At 37.6% G+C, this 24766-nt stretch overlaps 1 protein-coding gene and 1 pseudogene across 2 annotated transcripts in view; one reads left to right on the top strand and one right to left on the bottom strand.

The window, feature by feature from the left end:
• The window catches only part of LOC132225132 (vascular endothelial growth factor receptor kdr-like), a 388352-nt gene that overhangs the window by 116835 nt on the left and 246751 nt on the right, over positions 1–24766 (bottom strand). For both annotated transcript variants that reach the window (XM_059680383.1, XM_059680382.1), the window contains exons 14-17: positions 17296–17589; positions 16667–16813; positions 16357–16482; positions 14670–14776 (exon numbers count right to left, since the gene is read on the bottom strand). In XM_059680383.1, the coding sequence (XP_059536366.1) occupies positions 14670–14776; positions 16357–16482; positions 16667–16813; positions 17296–17589 (674 nt within the window). The remainder of the gene's footprint in view (positions 1–14669; positions 14777–16356; positions 16483–16666; positions 16814–17295; positions 17590–24766) is intronic.
• LOC132224416 (large ribosomal subunit protein uL13-like) lies at positions 23611–24104 on the top strand (annotated as a pseudogene).

Here is a 24766-nt window from a genome sequence, read left to right as displayed (position 1 = left end):
AAAAACAAAAATAAACTCAAAATGGATAAAGGACTTAAATCTAAGAGGTGAAATCATAAAAAAGGTAGAAGAGACCATAGGTAGCAAAATCTCAAATATCTCTCATAGCAATATGTTCATAGATACAACTCTTAGGACAGTGATGGTGAACCTTTTGAGCTCGGCATGTCAGCATTTTGAAAATCCCTAACTTAACTTTGGTGCCGTGTCACATATAGAAATTTTTTGATATTTACAACCATAGTAAAACAACGATTTATATTTTTGATATTTATTTTATATATTTAAATGCCATTTAACAAAGATAAGTCAACCAAAAAAATGAGTTCGTGTGTCACCTCTGACAAGCGTGTCATAGGTTCGCCATCACTGTCCTAGGACAATGGAAATGAAGGAGAAATTAAAAAAACAGGACTACATCAAAATAAAAAGGTTATGCACAGCAAAAAAACAAACAATAAACACAATAAAAACATAGCCTACTAGATGGGACAACACATTTGCCAATGATACATCCAAAAAGGGGTTATCCTTCAACATTTTTAGGGAACTCATACAACTTTAACAAAAAGAAGATAAACAATCCAATCAAAAAATGGGCAAAGGACCCAAATAGACACTTTTCAAAAGAGGACATTCAGAAAGCCAAGAGACATATGAAAGCATGCTCAAAGTCACTAATCATCCAAGAGATGCAAATCAAAACAACAATGAGGTATCGTCTCACACCTGTCAGACTGGCTATCATCAACAAATCAACAAACGACAAGTGCTGGAGAGGATGCGGAGAAAAGGGAACACTCGTGCACTGCTGGTGGGAATGCAGACTGCTGCAGTCACTATGGAGAACAGTATGGAGTTTCCTCAAAAAGTTAAAAATGGAACTCCCATTTGACCCAGTGATCCCACGTCTAGGAATATACCCCAAGAAATCAGAAACACTCATCAGAAAGAATATACGCAACCCTATATTCACAGCAGCATAATTACATTTGCTAAGGTTTGTCATCAGCCTAAGTGCCCATCATCAAATGAGTGGATTAAAAAACAGTGGTACATCTATACAATGGAGTACTATTGCAGCTGTAAAAAAAGAAAGCACTTTCACCATTTGAAACAGCATGGATGGACCTTGAAAGCATTATCTATACATAAAAGCCAAAGCGACATCGCAACCAAACAGACAACCGAGCAGGCTGCGTGGGGTGACCAGGCTGGCAGGGGTGTTAGTGAGGGGCAACCAAACAACCAAGTAGCAGGCTGTGTGGAGAGACCAGGCTGGCAGGGGGGGGCAGTTGGGGGTGACCAGGCCTGCAGGGGGGGCAGTGAGAGGCAATCAGGCCAGTAGAGGGGGCAGTGAGGGGTGACCAGGCTGGAGGGGGGCAGTTAGGGGCAATCAGGCAGGCAGGTGAGCAGTTAGGAACCAGCGGACATCCCCCAAGGGGTCTCGGATTGGAGAGGGTGCAGGCTGGGCTGAGGAGACACCCCCCCCCCCCGCGCACAAATTTCGTGCACTGGGCCCCTAGTGCTAAGAGAAATAAGTCAGTCAGAGAAAGGTAAATATCACATGATCTCACTCAAATGTGAAATCTAATGAACAATATAAACTGATGAACAAAAATAGACCCAAAGACATAGAAACAGACTGTCAGACCTCAGAGGTAAGGCAGGGCCGATTGCAGGGGAGGGGGCAAAGGTGGGGTGAGAGTTGTCAATGGGGGAAAAATAGTTTCATGAATAAAGCTGCAAAACAAACAAATAAACAAAAAAACGGAAGTGATTACACAGACAAATCTTGTAATTTTTCAGTTATAGGTGTCTACAATATCTAATGTATTGTTTCCCAATATTTTCAATTAATGATCTCCTTAACTTTAAAAATATGAAATACTTCAAACAGATAAAAATGGTACATAATAATATAATATGGTTCCTTCAAAACAATTTTACTCGCCGAAACCGGTTTGGCTCAGTGGATAGAGCATCGGCCTGCGGACTGAAAGGTCCTGGGTTCGAATCCGGTCAAGGGCATGTACCTGGGTTGTGGGCACTTCCCCAGTGGGGGATGTGCAGGAGGCAGCTGATCGATGTTTCTCTCTCATCGATGTTTCTGACTCTCTATCTCTCTCTCTTCCTCTCTGTAAAAAATCAATAAAATATATTTTTTAAAAAAACAATTTTACTCATAATGCAGAGTAAGAAAAAATTTTTATATCACATTCATGGACATACATATGCAAATAGCTGAAACAAACTAACCACAAAACACTGATTAGACATACAGCATTTACACTATTTTATATTTTGTTCTACCATATTCTATTCTTTTAAAAAATAATAATTTTTTTGTTTTTTAAAACCATTTTTTTCTTTATTGATTATGGTATTACATATGTGTCCTTATCCCCCCATAGCCCCCGACCCCCCCCACACACATACATGCCCTCACTCCCCCTGGTGTCTGTGTCCATTGGTTAGGCTTATATGCATGCATACAAGTCCTTTGGTTGATCTCTCCCCCTTACCCCCACCCTCTCCTACCTTCCCTCTGAGGTTTGACGGTCTGATCAATGCTTCCCTGTCTCTGTATCTGTTTTTGTTCATCAGTTTATGTTGTTCATTATATTCTACAAAGGAGTGAGATCATGTGATATTTATCTTTCTGTGACTGACTTATTTCGCTTCGCATAATGCTCTCCAGTTCCATCCATGCTGTTGTTAATGGTAATAATTCCTTCTTTTTTTACAGCAGCATAATCTTCCATTCTGTAGATATACCACAGTTTTCTAATCCACTCATCTGCTGATGGACATTTAGGATATTTCCAAATCTTAGCTATGGTAAATGGTGCTGCTATGAACATAGGGGTGCATATATCCTTTATGATTGCTGTTTCTAGTTTCTTGGGATATATTCCTAGAAGTGGGATCACTGGGTCAAATGGGAGTTTTATTTTTAGTTTTTTGAGGAAACTCCACAGTGGCTGCACCAGTCTGCATTCCTGCCAGCAGTCTGCATCCTCACCAGCATTTGTTGTTTGTTGATTTGTTGATGATAGCCCTTCTGACAGGTGTGAGATGGTACTGCATTGTCATTTTGATTTGCATCTCTCAATGATTAGTGACTTTTAGCATGTCTTCATATGGCTCTTGGCCTTCCTTCTGTCCTCTTTTGAAAAGTATCTATTTGGGTCCATTGCCCATTTTTTGATTGGTTTGTTTATCTTCCTTTTTTACGTTGTATGAGTTCCCTGTAAATGTTGGAGATTAAATCCTTATTGGTGATAACATTGGTAAATATGCTCTCCCATGCAGTGGGCTTTCTTGTTGTTTTATTGATGGTTTCCTTTGCTGTGCAAAAGCTTTTTATTTTGATGTAGTCCCATTTGTTTATTTTCTCTTTAGTTCCCATTGCCCTAAAAGCAGTATCAGTGAAGAAATTCCTTCCACATATGTCTGAGATTTTGCTGCCTGTGGATTCCTCTAGTATTTTTATGGTTTCCCGTCTTATGTTTAAGTCCTTTGTCCATTTGGAGTTTATTTTTTGTGTATGGTGTAAGTTGGTGATCTAGTTTCATTTTTTTTTGCATGTATCTGTCCAATTTTCCCAATACCGTTTATAAAAGAGACTGTCTTGACTCCATTTTATGGTCTTGCCTCCTTTGTCAAATATTAATTGATCATAGTGGTTTGGGTTGATTTCTTGGTTCTCTATTCTATTGTATTGGTCTATATGTCTGTTCTGGTGCCAGTACCAGGCAGTTTTGAGAATAGTGGCTTTGGAATACAGCTTGATATCTTCTATTGCGATCCCTCCTACTTTGTTCTTCTTTCTCAGGATTGCTGCAGCTATTTGGGGTCTTTTTTTATTCCAGATGAATTTTTGGAGAGAATTATAGGTGTGTGAAATATGCCATTGGTATTTTAATGGGGAGTGCATTGAATCTATAGATTGCTTTGGGTATTATGGACATTTTAATGATGTTGATTCTACCAATCCATGAACACGGTATGTTCTTCCATCTGTTTATGTCTTCCTCTATCTCTTTTTTCAGTATCCTGTAGTTTTCTGCATAAAGGTCTTTTACCTCCTTAGTTGAGTTTATTCCTAGGTATTTTAATTTTTTTGTGTGTGATTGTAAATGGTATTGTCTTTTTAAATCTATCTTTCTGTAAGTTCACTATTGGTGTATAAAAATGCCATAGATTTCTTGGTATTTTTTATCCTGCTACATTGCTGAATTCATTTAAGTCTAATAATTTTTGGATGCAGTCTTTAAGGTTTTCTATGTACAGTATCGTGTCATCTGCGAATAATGACTGTTTTACTTCTTCTTTTACAATTTGGATACCTTTCATTTCTTCTTCTTGACTAATTGCTATGGATAGCACTTCTAGTACTATGTCTAACAGGAGTGGTGAAAATGGGCATCCCTGTCTTGCTCCTGTTCTTAGGTGAAATGGTTTTAGTTTTTTCCCATTGTGTATGATGTTGGCTGTGGGTTTGTCATATAAGGCTTTTATTATGTTGTGGTATGATCCCTCTAGTCCCATTTTGCTGAGAGTTTTTATCAAGGAAGGGTGTTGGATTTTGTCAAATACTTTTCTGCATCAATTGATATGACTATGTGATTTTTATCTCTCAATTTGTTTATGTGATGTATCATGTTTATTGATTTGCCGATATTGTACCATCCTTGCATCCCTGGGATAAGTCCTACTTGTTCATGGTGTATGATCTTTCTGATGTAATACTGGATCGCATTTGCTAGAATTTTGTTGAGGATTTTTGGCATCTATGTTCATGAGGGATATTGGCCTGTAATTCTCTTTCATTGTGTTGTCTTTATCTGGTTTTGGTATGAGGGTGATGCTAGCTTCATAGAATGAGCTTAGAAGTGTTCCTTACTTTGAATTTTTTGGAATAGTCGGAGGAGGACAGGTTTTAGTTCTTCTTTGAATGTTTGGTAAAACTCCCCTCTGAAGCCGTCTGGCCCCAGGCTTTTGTTTGCTGGAAACTTTTTGATGACTGCTTCAATTTCCTTCATAGTTATCAGCCTATTGAGATTTTTAGAATCTTCCTGATTGAGTTTTTGGAGGTTGTATTTTTTTAGGAATATGTCCATTTCCTCTAGGTTGTCTAGTTCGTTGGAATAGAGTTGTTCATAGAACTTTTTTTTATAATCCTTTGTATTTCTGTTGGGTTTGTTGTTATATTGCCTCTTTCATCTCTGATTTTGTTTATTTGGGTCCTCTTTCTTTGCTTCTTGGTAAGCCTGGCTAGAGTTCATCAATCTTGTTTATCCTAGTTACAAGTTTTTTAAGTGATTTCATAACCACAATTTGGTTATTAGACCACAATATGAAAAACAGTGATACTCTATGAATATTTATAACTCCACCTTTCATTCAGCTTTATAAGACCTCAACCTTTTGTTTTGCTTTAAATAAAGCAATAAGACATTAAATTCTATGTCCGTGTACCCTTTCTTTTCCCTTTTCCTACTTTCACCACAGAAGTGACTGTTATTTTAAATTTGATGTTTATTTTTATACATGGTAAACAGTTTTACCTTCCTATAAACTAGTATCCTATATAATAAAAGCCTAGTATGCAAATTGTCCCCTGGGGCTGTGGTTTGACTGGGAGTTTGATCGCTTGCTATGACATGCGCTGACCTCCAGGGGGCGGCGCGGAACATGGAGGGCATTGGCGACATTGAGCTGGCAGTGGGCAGCAGGTGAGGCGCTGCCAGCCCCGATGTGCCCCTATGAGAGCGGAACCGCAGCAGGATGGTGGAGCAGGTGAGTAGGTGGCACCAGGTCAAGGCTGGGTGCCAGGCGGGGCTGCGAGGCTGCCAGGCTGGGAACACGAGCTGAGGCTGTGAGGCTGGGGGCACCATCTGGGGCCTGATCCCTGCAGCCCATCCCAAGGGACCCCACCTATGCGCAAATTCATGCACTGGGCCTTTAGTGTATCTATATAAAGGTACAGCATAACTTAACATATTTTAAATTTTATATAAATGTGTTATGCTCACCTATTCTTCTGCAATGTGTAGGTTATTTTTGTTCATCATGTCTTGATATTTACCAAGTTTGGTACCTGTAGCTCAAGTTTGCCATTTTAACTGCTTTATAGTAAACCATTGAATGAATATTCCTCATTTTTTATTAATCAACCTACTGTGGTTTGTAACTTATATCTTATTGTTGTGGCTATGATGAATAATACTATAACATTCATGTATATACATCTTTCTGCTTAGGAATAAGTATTTCACTAGGGTTTATAGCTAAAAGTGGAAGCATAAAATAATAAAAACTTGCACATTCTTGACTTTCTTATATATTTCTAAGTTCTTCTCCAAAATAGTTGTTTTCATTTATATATGCAACAGTGTTGTATAAGAGTTTCTATTTCTCTGTATTACTTTCAAATTAAACATTATAAGAAAATAATGTGAATGGGAATAAATTAAGGAAACATGACATCATTAAAAAATCTCAATAATTTTCCAGTAAGCAATCTCAAAGACAGAATTTTGTGATTGACCCATGAAATAATTTAAATTATCTATTTTGAGGTAACCCAATGAGCTACAAAAAAAAGACAGTTAAACAAAATCAGGAAAAGAATGTATGAACAAAATAAGAAATTTAATGAAAAGGTCAAAATCATAAAAAAGAGCCAATTATAAGAAAAGAAATTCTGGACCTGAAAATGCAAAACACAGCATCATCATCAGAATAAACCAAAAGGAAGATAGAATCAATTATCTAAAGGCTAGAACCTTTGAAATAATCCAGTCCTCAGAGAAAAACAACAAAAAGCAAAAGAATAAAAAAAAAAGTAAAAAGTATATGTAATATATCAGACATCTGCAAGTAAGCAAATATCAGAATTATTGGAGTTCTAGGAAAAGAGAGAAAAAAAGGAACAGAAAGTTTATTTTTTAAAGTAATAGCTGAGAACTTACCAATCTTGGGGAGAGATTTAAATATCCAAGTTCAAGAAGCTAATGGAGCCCTTCCTGGTTTGGCTCAGTGGTTCGAGCTTTGGTCCATGGACCAAAGGGTTGTGGGTTTGATTCCTGGGTAAGGGCATGTACCTCAGTTGCAGGTTTGATCCAGGGCCCCGGATGGGTTACATGCAGGAGGCAACCAATTGATGTCTCTCTCACATTGATATTTCTCTCTTTCTCTCCTCCCTCCCTCCCTTTAACTCTCTCTAAAAATCAGTGAAAAAAAATATTCTTGGGTGAGGATAAAATACCACAACAAAAAAATAAGCTAATAGATTAGCCCATTATCTCAATTCAAAATAGTATTTTCCAAGACACATTATAATGAAACTGTCAAAAAGGAGAGAATCCTAAAAGCAACCAGAAATAAAAGTATTATAAAATTAAAAGGAGCCCCATTAGGCTATCTGTGGATTTCTCATCAGAAACCTACATGCCAGAAGAGAGAGAAATTATATATTTAAAGTGCTAAAAGAAAACTTTGCCAGCCAAGAATACTCTACCTGGAAATATTAACCTTAAAAATTGAAGAAGAGCCCTAACCAGTTTTGCTCAATGGATAGAGCATTGGCCTGCGGACTGAATGGTCTCAGGTTCGATTCCAGTCAAGGGCATGTACCTTGGTTGTGGGCACATCCCCAGTAGGGGGTGTGCAGGAGGCAGCTGATCCATGTTTTTCTCTTTTTTTTTTTTAATATATTTTATTGATTTTTTACAGAGAGGAAGGGAGAGGGATAGACAGTTAGAAACATCGATGAGAGAGAAACATCGATCAGCCGCCTCCTGCACACCTCCTACTGGGGATGTGCCCGCAACCAAGGTACATGCTCCCGACCGGAATCGAACCTGGGACCCTCCAGTCCACAGGCCGACGCTCTATCCACTGAGCCAAACCGGTCTGGCCATGTTTTTCTCTTGATGTTTCTCTCTCACTGATGTTTCTCACTCTCTATCCCTCTCCCTTCCTCTCTGTAAAATATCAATAAAATATATTTTAAAAAAATTAAAATGGAACTTCCACTTGATCCAGTAATCCCACTCCTAAGAATATATCCCAAAAAATCAGAAATACCAGTCAGAATGAATATATGCATCCCGATGTTCATAGCAACACAATTAACAATAGCCAATATTTAGAAACAGCCTAAGTGCCCATAACAGATGAGTAGATTAAAAAACAGTGGTACATCTACACAATGGAATACTATGCTGCTGTAAAAAAGAAAGAACTCTTACCATTTGCAACAACATGGATGCACATGGAGACCATTATGCTAAGTGAAATAAGTCAGTCAGAGAAAGATAAATATCACATGACTTCACTCATTTGTGGAATGTAATGAACAACATAAACTGATGAACAAAATAGATCCAGAGACACAGAAGCATCGAACAGACTAACAAATCTCAGAGGGAAGGCAGAGGAGGGTGGAGGGGAATTAAGAGATCCACCAAAGAACTTGGATGCATATAAGCATAACCAATGGACACAGACAATATGGGCTTGAAGGCCAGGGCTGGGGGTGGGGGCAGGCTGGGAGAGGACAATGTGGGGAAATGGGGACATATGTAATACTTTCAACAATAAAGAATTAAAAAACAAACAAACAAAAAACACCTGAAAAAAATGCTGGCTTTCAAACATTAGCTCACCCAAAAGAAACCAAAATGTTGCTACCTACTATGTTGCTACCTACTAGAAAACAAAAGAGAGACATCTACCAACCTGTTGAATTGTTACATTTAAAATACATAAGAAAAAAAGAAAAAGAAAGTCCTGGCTGGTGTGAGTCGGTTGAGTGTTCCCCATGCAACCAAAAGCTCACCGGTTCAATTCCTTATCAGAGCACATGCCAGGGCTGTGGGTTGTCCTCCACAATGCGGATGGTGCAGGAGGCAGCAGATGGATGTTTCTCTCTCACAGCAATGTTTCTCTCTCTCTCTTTTTTTCTTCCTTCCCCTCTCTCTAAAATCCATAAAGGAAAATAAATAAATAAATAAATAAATAAATAAATAAATAAATAAAATCCATAAAGAACCATATTTTTAAAAAAGTAAACAAACCTGTACTTAAATAAGAAAGTTTATTGTTATCTCACTTGTGACAGAAGGTTATCAACTCATCAAGCACCACAAGTAATAATGGTAACACCATATCACAAAAATTCACAATAGTCTAGAAACCAAAATTAAAATTCAGAAAATTGTGATATAAATGATAGAGCGGTCAATAAACCTGTCATCAAAAATTCAACAAGATACAAGAAAACTCAAAAAAGCAGTTCAATGAGCTTTGGAATAAAATTAATGAACAGAAGGAGAATTTTACCAAAGAGGTTGAAACAACTCTAAAATAATACTAAACAAAAAATTAGAAGCTTGAAGAACTCAAAAATGACACTAAGAATGCATTAGAAAGAATTGTAAATAGAGCAGACCATAAGGAATAGAGAATTAGTGAGTTCAAAGTAGAAATCTAGAAATTATTCAGGATGAAAGTGAGAGAGTAGTAAAATTAAAAAAAGAATAAACTACAAGATTTATCAATTCCATTGGAAAGGGAAACAAAAATAATGGGTATCCCAGAAGGAGAAAAGAGGGATAGGGAACAGAGAGCCATTTAAAAAAAAAATAGATGAGAACACCTGGGAAGGAGCTGGACATAGAAGTGCAAGCAGTTAATGAAACAATTATTTCAATGTAAAAAGAGCTTCTCCAAGACATATTATATCAAAATTGTCAAAATCAATGATAAAGAAATAATTCTAAAGGCATCTGATATGGGGGTAGATAGTAACCTACAAAGTAACCCCCATCAGGCTATCATCAGATTTCTCAACAGAAACTCCACAGGCCAGGAGAGAGTGGAATGACATATTCAAAATACTGAAACTTAAAAATTGCCAGACAATAATAATAGATCTAAAAAAGTTATCCTTCAGATATGAAGGAGAAATTAAGGTTTTCCAGACAACCAAAAACCTGAGAGCTTTCACCACCAGACTGAATTGCAATTAATGTTGAAAGAAGCTCTTCTACTAGAAACAAAAAGGAAAATGTACCCAATACTTTCAGTAAAGTGATGAAGAGACTGACAGAATCAGAAAATTGAAATTCTACTAGAGAATAGTGTTAAGCAATTATACCACAGGATTAAAGGGAAAAGGCATTATATATAACAATAACTTCTTCAATTTGGCAATGAACACACAAAATAAAATTGACAAGGAAAAGACAAAAGGGAAGGGAAAAGGAATGAATCTTATATAGGCAAAAGAAAATAAGTTGCTATCAGAAAAAAACTAGTTTATCTATGAGACCTTTTATATAAACCTCATGATAACCACACACACACACACACACATAGGATACATATAAAAGAAAAAAGTTAAAATTATCAAAGAAAACAACCAAACTAAAATAGCAGACAGAAGCAAAAAACAAACAAACAATACATATAAAGCAATTAGGACACAAAATATACAATGGCAGTAGTAACTCCTCATAAATCAATAATCACTCTAAATTAAAATGGATTGAACTCACCAATCAAAAGGCTCAGAGTATCTGAATGGATTAAGAACAAGACACAACTATATGCTGCCATCAGGAGATGCATCTCAGCTCCAACCACAAACATAAACTCAAAGTAAAGGGTTGGAAGATACTACTCCAAACAAAATGTTATCCAAAAAAAATTGGGTAGCCACCCTTATATCGGACAAAATAAATTTCAAGCCTGAAAAGGTAACAACAGACAAAGATGAACATTATATCATGATAAAGGGGACAATCCATGACGAAGACATACCATTTATTAATATCTATACATTCTATGTAGTACACAAAAATATATGAACCAATTATTAACATACCTAAAATAAGAAATTGATAGCAATAAAATAATAGGAGATTTAACACACCACTTACACCAATGAAAAAAAAAAACTTCAAATAGAATGTCAAGTAAATATCAGCCTTAAGTGACACACTTGATAGACTTAATAGATACTTACAGAAGATTTCATACAAAAGCAAAAGAATACACATTTTTCTCAAGTGCACAAGGCACATTCTCAAGGATAGACACAAAACAACTCCCAATAGATTTAGAACTTAAATCATACTGATCATCTTCTCTGACAACTACAGTATGAAAGTAGAAATCTACTACAAGAGCTAAGCTAGAAAAATAATGAACTCACAGAAAGAGAAAAAAAAATAAACAAAAAACCAATCCCATTTACTATTGCACACACAAAACTAAGATACCTAGGAATAAAATTAACTAAGGATATAAAAGACCTGTACTCAGAAAACTACAGGACATTGAAAAAAAGAGATAGAAGAAGACATAAACAAATGGAAGAATATACCATATTCATGGATTGGCATAATCAACAACATTAAAATGTCCATACTACCCAAAGCAATCTACAGATTCAATGCAATCCCCATTAAAATAACAACGGCATATTTCAAAGATCTAGAACAAACTCTCCAAAAATTCATTTGGAATAAAAAAAAAAAAGGACCCCAAATAGTCACAACTATCCTGAGAAAAAAGAACAAAATTGGAGGGATTTCAATATCAGATATCAAGCTATATTACCAATCCATGATTCTCAAAACTGCCTGGCACAGCACAAGAACAGACATATAGACCAATGGAACAGAACAGAGAACCCAGAAATAGACCCAAGCCATTATGCTCAATTAATGTTTGACAAAGGAGGCAAGAGCATACAATGGAGTCAAGACAGTCTCTTCAATAAATGGTGTTTGGAAAATTGGTCAGATACATGCAAAAAAATGAAACTAGATCACCAACTTACACCATACACAAAAACAAACTCAAAATGGCTAAAGGACTTAAATGTAAGACGGGAGACCATTAAAATCCTGCAAGACTCCACAGGCAGCAAAATAGCAGACTATGTCATAGCAATATCTTTTCAGACACAGCTCCTAGGGCAATGGAGACTAAAGATTAAATCAACAAATGGGACTACATCAAAATAAAAAGCTTCTGCACAGCAAAAGAAACCATCAACAAAACAACAAGAAAGCCCATTGCATGGGAGAACATATTTGCCAATGTTATCACCAATAAGTGTTTAATCTCCAACATTTACAGGGAACTCATACAACTTAACAAAAGGAAGATAAACAACCCAATCAAAAAATGGGCAATGCACCTAAATAGATACTTTTCAAAAGAAGACATAAGGAAGGCCAAGAGACATATAAAAACATGCTCAAAGTCACTAGTCATCTGAGAGATGCAAATCAAAATGACAATGCAGTACCATCTCCCACCTGTCAGAATGGCTATCATAAAGAAATGACAAGTGCTTATGAGGATGTGGAGGAAAAGGAACCCTTATGCATTGCTGGTGGGACTGCAGGCTGGTGCAGCCACTGTGGAGAACAGTATGGAGTTCCCTCAAAAAACTAAAAATGGAACTCCCATTTGACCCAGTGATTCCACGTCTAGGAATATATCCCAAGAAACTAGAAATAGCAATCAGAAAGGATATATGCACCCCTATGTTCATAGCGGCACAATTCACCATAGCTAAGATTTGGAAAGGGCCTAAGTGCCCATCAGCAGATAAGTGGATTAAACAACTGGTACACACAAAAACAAAACAAAACAAAAAAGACAACTGGTACATCGGCACAATGGAATACTATACTGCTGTAAAAAAGAAGGAATTCTTACCATTTGCAACAACATGGATGGAACTGGAGAGCATTATGCTAATCAGTGGTCGGCAAACTGCGGCTCGAGAGCCACATGCGGCTCTTTGGCCCCTTGAGTGTGGCTTTTCCTCAAAATACCTACTTCTATGCATGGGCCACGAAGTTTCAATCGCACTGTACGTGTGCACCCGCATGTGGTATTTTGTGGAAGAGCCACACTCAAGGGGCCAAAGAGCCACATGTGGCTTGTGAGCTGCAGTTTGCCAACCACTGTGCTAAGTGAAATAAGTCAGTCAGAGAAAGATAAATATCACATGATCTCACTTATTTATGGAATATAATCAACAACATAAACTGGTGAACAAAAACAGATCCAGAGGCAGAGAAGCATAGATCAGACTGTCAAACCTCAGAGGGAAGGTAGGGGAGGGTGGGGGCAAAGGGGAGAGATCAAGCAAAGGAGTTATATGCATGTATATAAGCCTAAGCAATGGACACAGACAACAGAGAGGTGAGGGCATGAGTCGGGGGTGGGGGTGCAATGGGGGGATAAGGACACATATGTAATACCTTAATCAACAAAGAAAAAAATCCCCTAAAAAATAATTCTTGAAAGCATTAGTTATACTAACCTAAAATTGGAGATAGGCCCATCAATAGACAAGTGGATTAAAAAGTTGTGGTACAGCCCTAGCTGGTTTGGCTCAGTGGATAGAGTGTTGGCCTGTGGACTGAAGGGTCCCAGGTTAGATTCTGGTCAAGGGCACATGCCAGGGTTGCAGGCTCAATCCCCAGTAGGGGGCATGCGGAGGCAGCCAATCAATGATTCTCTCTCATCATTTATATTTCTATCTCTCTCTCCCTTCCTCTCTGAAATCAGTAAAAATATATTTTTAAAAATTTGTGATACAGAAGGGGAGGGGGTGGGACCAGGGTAGAGGGGGTCAATGGGAGATAAAAGGGGACATCTGTAACACTTTCAACAATAAAGATCAATTTTTTTAAAAAAAAAAGTTGTGGTGCATTTATATGATCAAATATTACTCAGACATAAAAAATGAAATCTTACCATTTGCAATGGCATGAGTGGACCTAGAGGGTATTATGCCAAGTGAAATAAGTCACACAGAGAAAGACACATACCACATGATTTCACTATGTGGAGTCTAAGGAACAAATAAATAAACAAATAAGATCGAAACAGACTCATAGACACAGAGAGCACATGGTGGTTGCCAGAGGATAGACGTGCTGGGGAACTAGGTGAAAAAGATGAAGGAATTGAAAAGTACAGATTGGTAGTCACAAAATTGTCAGGGGGATGTAAAGTACAGCATATGAGTTATAGTCAATAATATTATAATAACTGTGTTTTGTGCCAGTGGGTACTGGAAATACCAGGGGGATCACTTTGCAAAGATATGATTGTCTAACAATGATGCTGTACAGCTGAAAGTAATATAAAATAATATTGAATGTAAACTGTAATTGAAAAATAAAAATTAAAAAATTTGAGATGGAATCTAAGTGGGTAGGTGTGTTCTTATATCAGTTCCCAATGTTGTAGGAGGCATGAAATAAAAACATTACAGGCCCTGGCCTGGTAGCTCAGTTGGTTAGAGCATCATCCTGATACACCAAGGTTGTGAGTTTGATCCCTGGTCAAGGCACATACAATAATCAACCAATGAATGCAAAAATAAGCGGAACAACAAATTCTCTCTCTCTCTCATCAATTAAATAAACAACAAACTCCATTACATTTTAGTCCCCAATCTCTCTTACACACACACACACACACACACACACACACACACACTGCTTGCACATATAGTCTCTCCCCATTGCCTAGATAGTCCATCTACCAAGAGATTGTTCTGAAAGAAAAAGTATACCATGAGCCAGCCTCAAGGCCCCAAAGTGCTTTTTCTCCCCTACCTTTCGGAGTTTTCGAATGACCAGGGTGAGAAGAAGCCAGAAAAGAGTAGCTGCAAGGCCAGTACAAACAAGAATAATGACTTCAATATTGGATTTGTCTTCAGAGCCTGTAAAGACATTGACGACAGGTTTTATTAAAATAAAAATGAATTAGTACATTGCAGAAACTGAGAGAAAGAAAGAGAATAGTACCGCCTTTTACAAATCACATTTTATTTCTAAAGGACAAATATCACCAAGTGCCAAATTGTGTTTGTGCATACGTAAAATTTTTATAGAATATGGGCATTGTCTTCTGAGACTTAGAGAAAAAAAATCCTTGCTAATTGTACTAGATGACTCAAAAGAATGAGCTGAACAAATATTGTATACAGACATATATCTGAGGCAGAAAGCCAAAATGAAACATTTAAAGTTATGCTCTACCTAATTAGCTGGCTCTCAAGGACAAAGCCAAAATAGGTGTGAGGTATGGTGTCACATTGCCTGAGTTGAAATCCTGGCTCTAAACACTTAACAACTGCATGACCTTGAGGAAATTTCTAACCTTTCTGTGCCTCAGTTTGCCCAACTGAAAATGGGAATAATATAGTTATTATTTAAATGGGCAAACTGAGGCACAGAAAGGTTAGTAATTTCCTCAAGGTCATGCAGCTGTTAAGCGGTAGAGCCATATTTCAGAGATTAATCAATGAAGTTATATGCATATATGCGTAACCCACGGACAGACAATAGTATGGGGAAGGCCTGGAAAGGGGATGGGATTGTGGTAGTGGGGATCAATAGGGGGTAAAAGAGGGACATCTGTAATACTTTCAACAATAAAGAAAAAATTTTAAAAATAAAAATGGGAATAATAAAATGCCTGCCACATTGGGGTTATTAAATGAGATAATGAGAAGTGAAAATAGCACAGTATAGAGTGTATAACTTATTTTATCTATCTTATTATTACCAGTTTCCCATTTTTTTTTTAGTTCAGATTCTGTGGATTATCTCAGACAAATGTGAGGCCAGATTGTTAAATAAGCTTATATGGTTTGCCTGATATGACCTAGAACAGTATAGCTAGCGAATGTGCAAAAGGCTTTAGAGGTGCCAAGATGGTTAGTCCAATCCATAGCATTTCTTTGAACAGATACAACTTTACCTTTAACAATTAAATACTCATCATAATAGCATAGGGCATTGGAATCGAACACCTTGCTACAAGCTTTAGCAAGTGTCTTACTTTCTTTGGGCTTCATATTTATAATGAAAGGTGGTCAACTTTCTATTTTTATATTTCCAAATGCCATCAAATATTTTCCAACTGACAAAAGGGAAGTAATGTCATTTGATACATTATATTTTGTAACACATTCCCATATCTTGGCCTTCATTTGTATCACCTCTGAAAAAATAGAGCACAGCTGGTGTTATTCTCATTTTAGAAATGAGAAATCTGAAACCCAGAAAGGCTTATGTATGGTCCCATCAAGTTTGCAACAAGTATAGGGTTCTGAACCCAGGTTTTCCAAATCATGCTATTCCACATACCTTCTCATTGAAAGTGGTTATATTAAGTGTATATCCATGATTGCCTTCTCCATTGTCTCTCTACACTGTGTCCCCATCACCAAATGCATTTTCTTTATTTGGGGGTTCCATTACTGATTATCAATATAGCTAGGAATTTCCAACTTACCTTCCACAGTGATAAGAGCTGCTGTGCTGACTTCCCCCAACTCATTGGTTGCTTTGCACAGATAGAAGCCCTCATCTTCTTTTTTGGCTCGCTCAATAATAAGGCTGTTGTTCTTAAAGAAGATCCCTGCATCAACAATGTTCACCATTATTTTTGAAGTGTTTGCAGTGAAGCCAAATCTTAGAATATGTCAAGCCCCTATTTTATTAAGTCAATCTTGGAACAGTTTCAAAGTCAAGTAATCTCAAAGGAGCTGCACCAACTCAAGCCATCCTGACTGGAAACAACTACATAAGATCTTGAGACTCACCTGAAGCAGGAATAATAGGAACCCCATTTTTCAACCAGTGGATGTTAGGCTGTGGTGTTCCACTCACTTTGCAATCCAGCAAAATCTTTCCACTGCTGTTAACCTCAATATTGGTAAGATTCTCAATAACGAATGGAGCAACTTTTTCTATAGAGAACAGGGTAAAAAGAGGCAAGATTTTTGAGGAAAGGTACCACATATACATCACTTAATCTCTGTTTTACCCCTCATATTAAATCAGACATTGGATGGTTAAATGTTACCCTATGCAGGCAAAGAGAAGATAGATGGGGATAAAATCTACTGTAAGAGTAATGTGTGTGGTGGTTTGCATTTTGTATTCTTCAAGGTCATATTTAGCCACCACAAGCAATAAAAGTGGCTGCTGAAGAGTTTTGGTATTAGAAGAACCAAAAATTCCATTCCCAAATTTTTCTATCATCTGTTTAACACAGAGTATACAAGATCCTTTCCTTGAAATGTCTCCAAGAGGCTTCATGAAACAAAAGATTGACTGGTCCAGCCTATAAGTAAGACATAAATAAGTAAAAGCCCTATTCTGGTTCCACATCCCACACAGTAGTTGTCTTAAATGCTAGAAAGTTATGGTGAAGTCCCTCCAATTCTACCTTTAATTAAGAGCTGAGTATTATGTTGCATTATCTTGGTGATGTTCCTCTGAGTCCAAGCCTTGCACTTATACTGCCCTTTATCCTTCTGGGTCACATTCTTAATCACCAGTGTCAAAGAGATGGAGTAGTTATTTTTTAAGCTTTCTGTGTATATAACAGGAATCTTCTCTCCAAAGGGGTTGAACCAAGCGAGCTGAGTGTAGATATATTTAGCTGCCTTGCATTTGAGCCGAGCGTCATAGCCCTCAATTGTTGAGACCAGGGGTTCTGCCTCCATGAAGCCAGTCACATCTGTGAGGGTGAAAAAATGTCACTGTGAATATGACAAAGCCAGAGAAACTGAAATACAGCAACATGCTTAGTTCTTTTTCCTGAAAGCCAAGTTGTAGAAACAAAACATATTCCATCAAGGACAAATGTCCAATAGTAAAGACCCAATTACCTTGAGTTTTCAGGGTCATTCCAGTATTATCACCAGAGTATTACAGAGTCTGAGAGTCTGCCAATATGGATGTCTAACATACATATGGTCCAACTTACAAACCTTCAAAGCAATTCCCTCATGTTAACTTTAAAAACAAACCTGAGACAAATATTATCACCAACCTAATTTCATAGATTAAAATAGAACATAAATCCAAATAAATGGCAGAAACAAGCCTGAGACACCAGGTCTACTGATGTGAGTTTTCATTTTTGCAATTTCATGCTGCCACTCCACAGGTAAGTTCTTATTTTGGAATCTACATTACAGATGCTTTTTGTTGAATTAAAACATGATGTGTACAGGAAAATAGTACTTAAATGCAAAATTCCTCTAAAAAAATGGGTAGTGCAACAATTTTAAGCACTGAATAGTTTATCACAGATGTGTTTGGGAAAGAAAATAGACAACTTTGTGAAAATAAAACTCTAGATACCCAGATTTTTACTTGAAATATAGCATGCAAAAACACTTGTAATCCTTTTTGTAAATAGGATTGATATAAATTATAAAGAAATAATTGACTACCATACCAATATTCTTACCCCCAAAAGATACATCAATTTTCACAACTGAACATTACACACATCACATACACACACATACATACACACACACAAATTTGCACACATTTTATTTTAAATAGAAATGACTACAAATAGCCTGGGGAGAATAGTTGTTGGATAAGAACAACCGGTTGTCCTGAACCAGGCCTAGAGGTTTTAATGCATTAGTTTTGTGGGGGAGGCATGTCTTTTGGGGGTCAGGAATGATAAAATGCTGGAGTCCAACCCCAGCAGGTCCAGGGGTCCCCAAAGGTGTGTTCTCTCCAGCGAAGTTCTTCTGTCTCTAGGTTCTGTCTTCTGAGTTCTGTGTTCTAAGTTCTGACTTCTAAGTACTGACTCTTTCTGTCTTGTTACATCTGTATTTATACCAGTTGATTCAATCCTATCAATCTCTATTCCAAAGGTTAGGGCGTTTCTTATCTCCATTCCAGGGAGTAAAGATTATGTAGCTTAAGCATGATTGTTCGTAGTTAAAGTGATTAATTACCCGCCTGGCACTTAGTTGAGGGGTTTTATTCCCTCCCTAAATTCAGGGAAAAATCCCTACCTGGGGAAACAACCTTTCTCAGAGAGGTGACCTTGGTTAAAACACACAGCGCTAAGGGGAGCAAACATATTAAGAACAGTATGCTATATATGCCAGGTCCCTTGAAACAGCAAGGATGGACCGGCTCCCGGCAATAAAAGGCATTCTTTCAGTCAAAGCTTTGTAATTAGAATTAAATTATTAAAATTTTCTACTTGTCATGCCATTGTATTATCATTTTGATGGCTATTTGCTTCAAGAACCCTGAGTATTGCTCAAGTTTTCTCTACCAATATTTATATTGATGAAGTCTACCTCTTTTTAAAAATATACTAATATTTTGTATTACGGCTTACAGAATGTTTTTATAAAAATGAATAATTTTTTGTAAATATATATTTTATTGATTTCAGAGAGAAAGGGGGAGGGAGAGATAGATACATCAATGAGAGAGAATCATTGATCAGTTGCCTCCTGCATGCTCTGTACTGGGGGATCGAGCCTGCAACTCAGGTATGTGCCCTGACCAGGAATCAAATGATAAACTCCTGGTTCATAAGTCTATGCTAAACCACTGGGCAACACCAGCCAGGTTAAAATAATAATTTCTTAATGCCTTTTATTTAATATCTCTTGCATCACTCTAGAATTCAGTGATGGCGAACCTATGACACGCGTGTCAGAGGTGACACGCGAACTCATTTTTTTGGTTGATTTTTCTTTGTTAAATGGCATTTAAATATATAAAATAAATACCAAAAATATAAATCTTTGTTTTACTATGGTTGCAAATATCAAAAATTTTCTATATGGGACACGGCACCAGAGTTAAGTTAGGGTTTTTCAAAATGCTGACACGCTGAGCTCAAAAGGTTCGCCATCACTGCTCTAGATTCAGTGTTGGTTTTTTAAAAATATATTTTGGGGGTGGGGCAGGTAGAAGAGGGTAAATGGTGATGGAAGGAGACTATGCTATGGGTGTTGAATACACAATACAATATATATGTTGTATTATAGAATTTTACATTTGAAAAAAATTTTAACCCATGTAACTTCAATAAATTATATGAAGTCTACGTTTTAATGAGTCAGAGCAGTGATGTTCTTGATTGAAAAATATGGCTGTCTAAACAGTTGAGCTGACAATTTTCAAATTCTGGGCCCCTGTTATCTAATCCACTCAGTAGTGGACCTTCATATCCCTGAACACTAGCATCAAATTGTTGATGCAGAAGGCCCATAGATTTAGTCATGTGTACCAGTAAATGATTGCAGAGCATGTAATAATTGGCCCTCCCCCCTAGACCAATACTTCCTTTAAAATTTTCTGTGGTTGAAGACACCTTTTTCCTAAAACCAAGAATAAAAACCTCACTGTTATCTTTGATCCTTCTCTCCCCGTCACCTTCCACATCTCACCTCCCATCACTTGCCAAATCCTATCAATTGTTCCTTTGGCATAACTTTTCCTCACCCTTCCTTTCTGTCTCCACTATGTAGCTGTCCCATTGTGAGTAGTCATTACCTCATTCCTGAACAATTAAATCAGGGGTCTTCAAACTACGGCCCGTGGGCCACATGCGGCCCGCCGAAAACATTTATCCAGCCGGCCGGGTGTTTTTGCCGCCACTGTGTGCATAGGAATTTGTTCATAGTTTTTTTTTTAAACTATAGTCCGGCCCTCCAATGGTCTGAGGGACAGTGAACTGGCCCCCTGTTTAAAAAGTTTGAGGACCCCTGAATTAAATGCTTTCCTAACTGGGTTGCACTCCTCCAGTCTCACCATACACCAAACAATCTCCATAGGCTACCTCATTCATCCTCCTGGACCATAATTTTGATCAAAACCACTATCCAAAGCTTTAAATGACTCCCCACTGCCTCCAAATAAAGTTTATATTCCTCTCTCACTTATTCAAAGTAGGCTTCTCTAAGGCTCCTTATCAACTCTTCCTCATCAACTACATCATCTATCTTCTCCAGAAATCCTCTGTTTTGACCTGCCCAATTGTTCCACATGCTCCACAAATACTTCACATTGGCTTATGCTAATCTTCCAATGCCAAGCAAAAATGTATATCCTTAGACAGTTCTCCTCTGTCCACCCACTCTAAAATAGGCTTCTCCAGCCGTGACCGGTTTGGCTCAGTGGATGGAGTGTCAGCCTGCGGACTGAAAGGTCCCAGGTTCGATTGCAGTCAAGGGCATGTACCTTGGTTGCAGGCACATCCTCAGTAGGTGGTGTGCTGGAGGCAGCTGATTGATGTTTCTCTCTCATTGATGTTTCTAGCTCTCTATCTCTCTCTCTTCCTCTCTGTAAAAAATCAATAAAATATATTTTAAAAAATAAATAAATAAATAAAATACGCTTCTCCACTCTCTCGTAACATTCTCTCTCTTACGCACTTATGACAAGTATAAAATGTCTATTCATTTATTTGTTCATTTGTTTACTGTTTCTTTCCATCACTGCAATGTAAAGTCTATGAGGAAAAGAACCACAAGGTTTAGTCAGTGCCATAGTCCTAACATCTAGCATAGTGCTTATCATGTCACAGTTGCCTAATAAATATTACTATAATGAATGAATATTGGTTGGTTAATTCCAATATGTATAACTTTTGCTCATACCACCCTCTTCCCTTAAAATGCCATTCCCAACATCTTTGTTTTTGTGAATAATAACTATTCATCAACCAGTGTTCTGTTGTTTTTGAAGCCCCTTTGGCTATAGTGTGCTGCCCAAATTGACTTCTCCCTTTCTTGGGCTAGTACAATCTGAAATTATATACATAATACATGTTTCTTTTTATTATCAGTTCTTTTGTAAGATGCTTGAGGATACCTCATGGAGAGTATGAGAAAAATTAATATTCATTTACTGTATTTCATAAAATTGAAGCAAACCATCACATGATGTATTTTTATTTTTATAAATGTCCCTGAGTCTTTTTCATGGATATCCATCTTGTCTCTGTCAATAGCTTGTCTTGACTCTTTAGATTATAAAACTGCTTTAAATAAGGAATCCTTTTTGGTTATTACAAAGCATTTTATAAACACTCAACAATCATTAACAAATGTTTTAAAATGTTATGATTAATGATCAACTTTTTTGTAATGCAGTTGACAACATATATTGATGGGGATCCTGTAGACTAACTTTTGGGGGATGAGTTTAATATAGCTATGGTTACTGGCCTTAAAACTATTATAAATTCAGGCACTGAATGGTCAAAGGGTCTCAGAAAGGTAAAATGCTTGCTTCATGCCAGGCTGAATCATGTTTCCTGACAAAAGTTCGCATATATGTCTGAAATCTTGAGAGATAAAGACAACGCCCTGAATTCCATGCCATGAAGGTATTTTTCAGCTATAGCTTCTGAAGCCATTAACGTCTTATTTAAAAAAGAACTGAATACTAGGATGGATGAAATACTTTATTGTTATTGACTAAATTTTTGTGCCCCCCTTCCACCAGTTCATATGTTAAGGTCCTAAAATCCAATGCGATGCTATTTGGAGTTGAGACATTTAAGAGATAATCTGAAATTTATATGAAGTCATGAGAGTGAAACCCTTATGATGGGATTAGTGGCCTTATAAGAGGCAGAAAGACCATAACTTTCTATCTCTCCACTATGTGCAGAAACAATGAGAAGGCAGACATCTGCAAGCCAGAAAGAGAGCCCTCACCAGGGAACCAAATTGGCCAGCACATTAATCTTGGCCTTCCCCTGACTCAAGAACTATAAGAAATAAATTCATATTGTTTAAACCACTCAATCTGTGGTATTTTGTTATGTAGAGACTTTTAGAGGATACACAAGTAGGTAGGTTACTCTGTTATCTACATTACTGAAATTTACCTGACCAGTGAACCTAATAGGAAGTTATGGTGGTTTTGCGGTTACATTTGAGCCCCTAGTATCCTCTTTCCTCTTTCTTCCATTTGCCCTATATGGCTATATGGATTTATGGATTTCAAGCCTGACATTTCAGAGTATGTGCCACTGCCTTCTTTCCCCATCCCAGCCTAATATAGATGTCTCCAATGACTCATGCAAGTAAAATACTTGCTTTCTCATATGTTGTCTACCCTAGAAACCATGACTTATGGGGATCAGATGAAAAAATTCAAGTTTAAAAACCTGGATATATTTTTCACAGATCTTTGAAGGTCTGTCACTGTGAAGAGTAAGTAAGCTGACAGTCTTTGTTTCAACTTCAATGAATTTAGGAGTGTGGGTAGAAGCAAATTTAGTATAAGGGCAAGCTTTCTCATAGAGATGCCCCAAGATTAAACAGGTGGCTTTGGAAAGTAGGGAAATAGTTTTATATCACCAGGGACACCCAAGCTGAAGTTGAATAATTTCTTGGTGGAAATTTTGTGGTTATAATTAAAGCACTAGAAGAAGGGAGAGGAAGGCTTTCCTAGGTGATCTAGCAGGATCTTTAGGATCCTGACAATGGGTGATTCTAGGACACTGAGAGGGGACAATTAACAAAAGTTTTTCTACACACTATGACACTGGCCCTTAATTTTCTAGGAATACCCTCCCATACATTTTGCTTCTAGAAAAGTCAAAAGCTGTCTAGAAAACTCTCCATCTGAGGCATATTAGAAACACAGAGCATCTTTTGAATCCCAAAAACTTTTGTATATTTCCCAAGTGACTGCCTAGGCCATCTCTTGGGCCACCTGGAGGCTATTGTGGCCAAACAGTTACTGTGAGGGCATCAACATTTCCAGTGATTTTTACAAAAACAAGTTGAAGTACCAGTTCTTTTTCTACAAGGGGATGAACACCAGGCCATCCTGCTGCCCTTACCATTTCTGAGCCCCTAGCAGAATCTTTTGGTAGACCTTGCAAAGCATGCTGCCTCAAAGAATCAAGTGAGGCCAGGTCACCTTGGACTGCCTCAAAGTGTTTGATGGAATCCTGTCATCCTATGACAAGAAATAGTGAATGGTAGTTCCTGCGGCTCTCAAGGTTGTGCCTCTGAAGCCTACATGGAAGTTTGCCCACCTAGGGCACGTGGCTCATGAAGCTGGCTAGAAGTACCAGGCAGTCACAGCCACTCTGGAGGAGAAGAGGTAGGAGAAGGCCAAGATCCATTAACAGAAGAAAAAGCAGCTTCTGAAGCTAAGAAACAGGCCAAAAAGAATGTGGAGAAGAAAATTAACAGATACACAGAGGTCCTCAAGACTCCTGGACTCCTGGTCTGAGCCCAATAAAATTGTTAATTCTTCATGCTTAGAATGATCTGCCCTTCCTCCATCATGGCCCTAGGATTTGAGGGACCCCCAGGGCACCTTTGACCTTAAAAGTCTAAGAACACAGAAGGGGCCTCAGTTATTGTTGTTTAATAAAGGCATTTTAAAAAATGTAAATGGCTCCAACAGCTGTACAGCATAATTTGCCTGTGACCTACTCTTGACAGCTCTAGGAAATCAACAGTTAGAATAGTTAGTTCAGTTTAATATTTACAAGTAAACTGGAAAACACAAGGTTAAACTTTCCACATGATCAGGTACTATACTGTGCAGCTGTTAGGATGTGAGGTGACACTTGGGAACCGGATGAACTTGGTGTTGTACAAGGTATTTACAGATGCACAGACAGCCATGGAGTCACTAGCATTGCCCTTTTGATTTCTCTGCACCTTGTAATCAGAAATGAATAAAAATTTAAAGGAAAAACATCTAGCTGGAAACCACAATGCTATTAATTTTTGTGACACATGGAAAAGAAATGAAGTCATATACATCAAAGCCTTTGGAGATTTTCCAGAGACAGCCAAGAGGCTTTAGGTATGAAAATCTCAATTCCAGATTCCTTGTGTTTGTTTTAGCTTTGCTGCATCTCAGATATAAGCCATGGCAGGGGC

This window comes from Myotis daubentonii, chromosome X (assembly GCF_963259705.1).
Source record: "Myotis daubentonii chromosome X, mMyoDau2.1, whole genome shotgun sequence".
Taxonomy (NCBI): Eukaryota; Metazoa; Chordata; class Mammalia; order Chiroptera; family Vespertilionidae; genus Myotis; species Myotis daubentonii.
The sequence above is the reverse complement of the archived record's forward strand: the minus strand, read 5'-3'. Positions and strand labels throughout refer to the sequence as shown.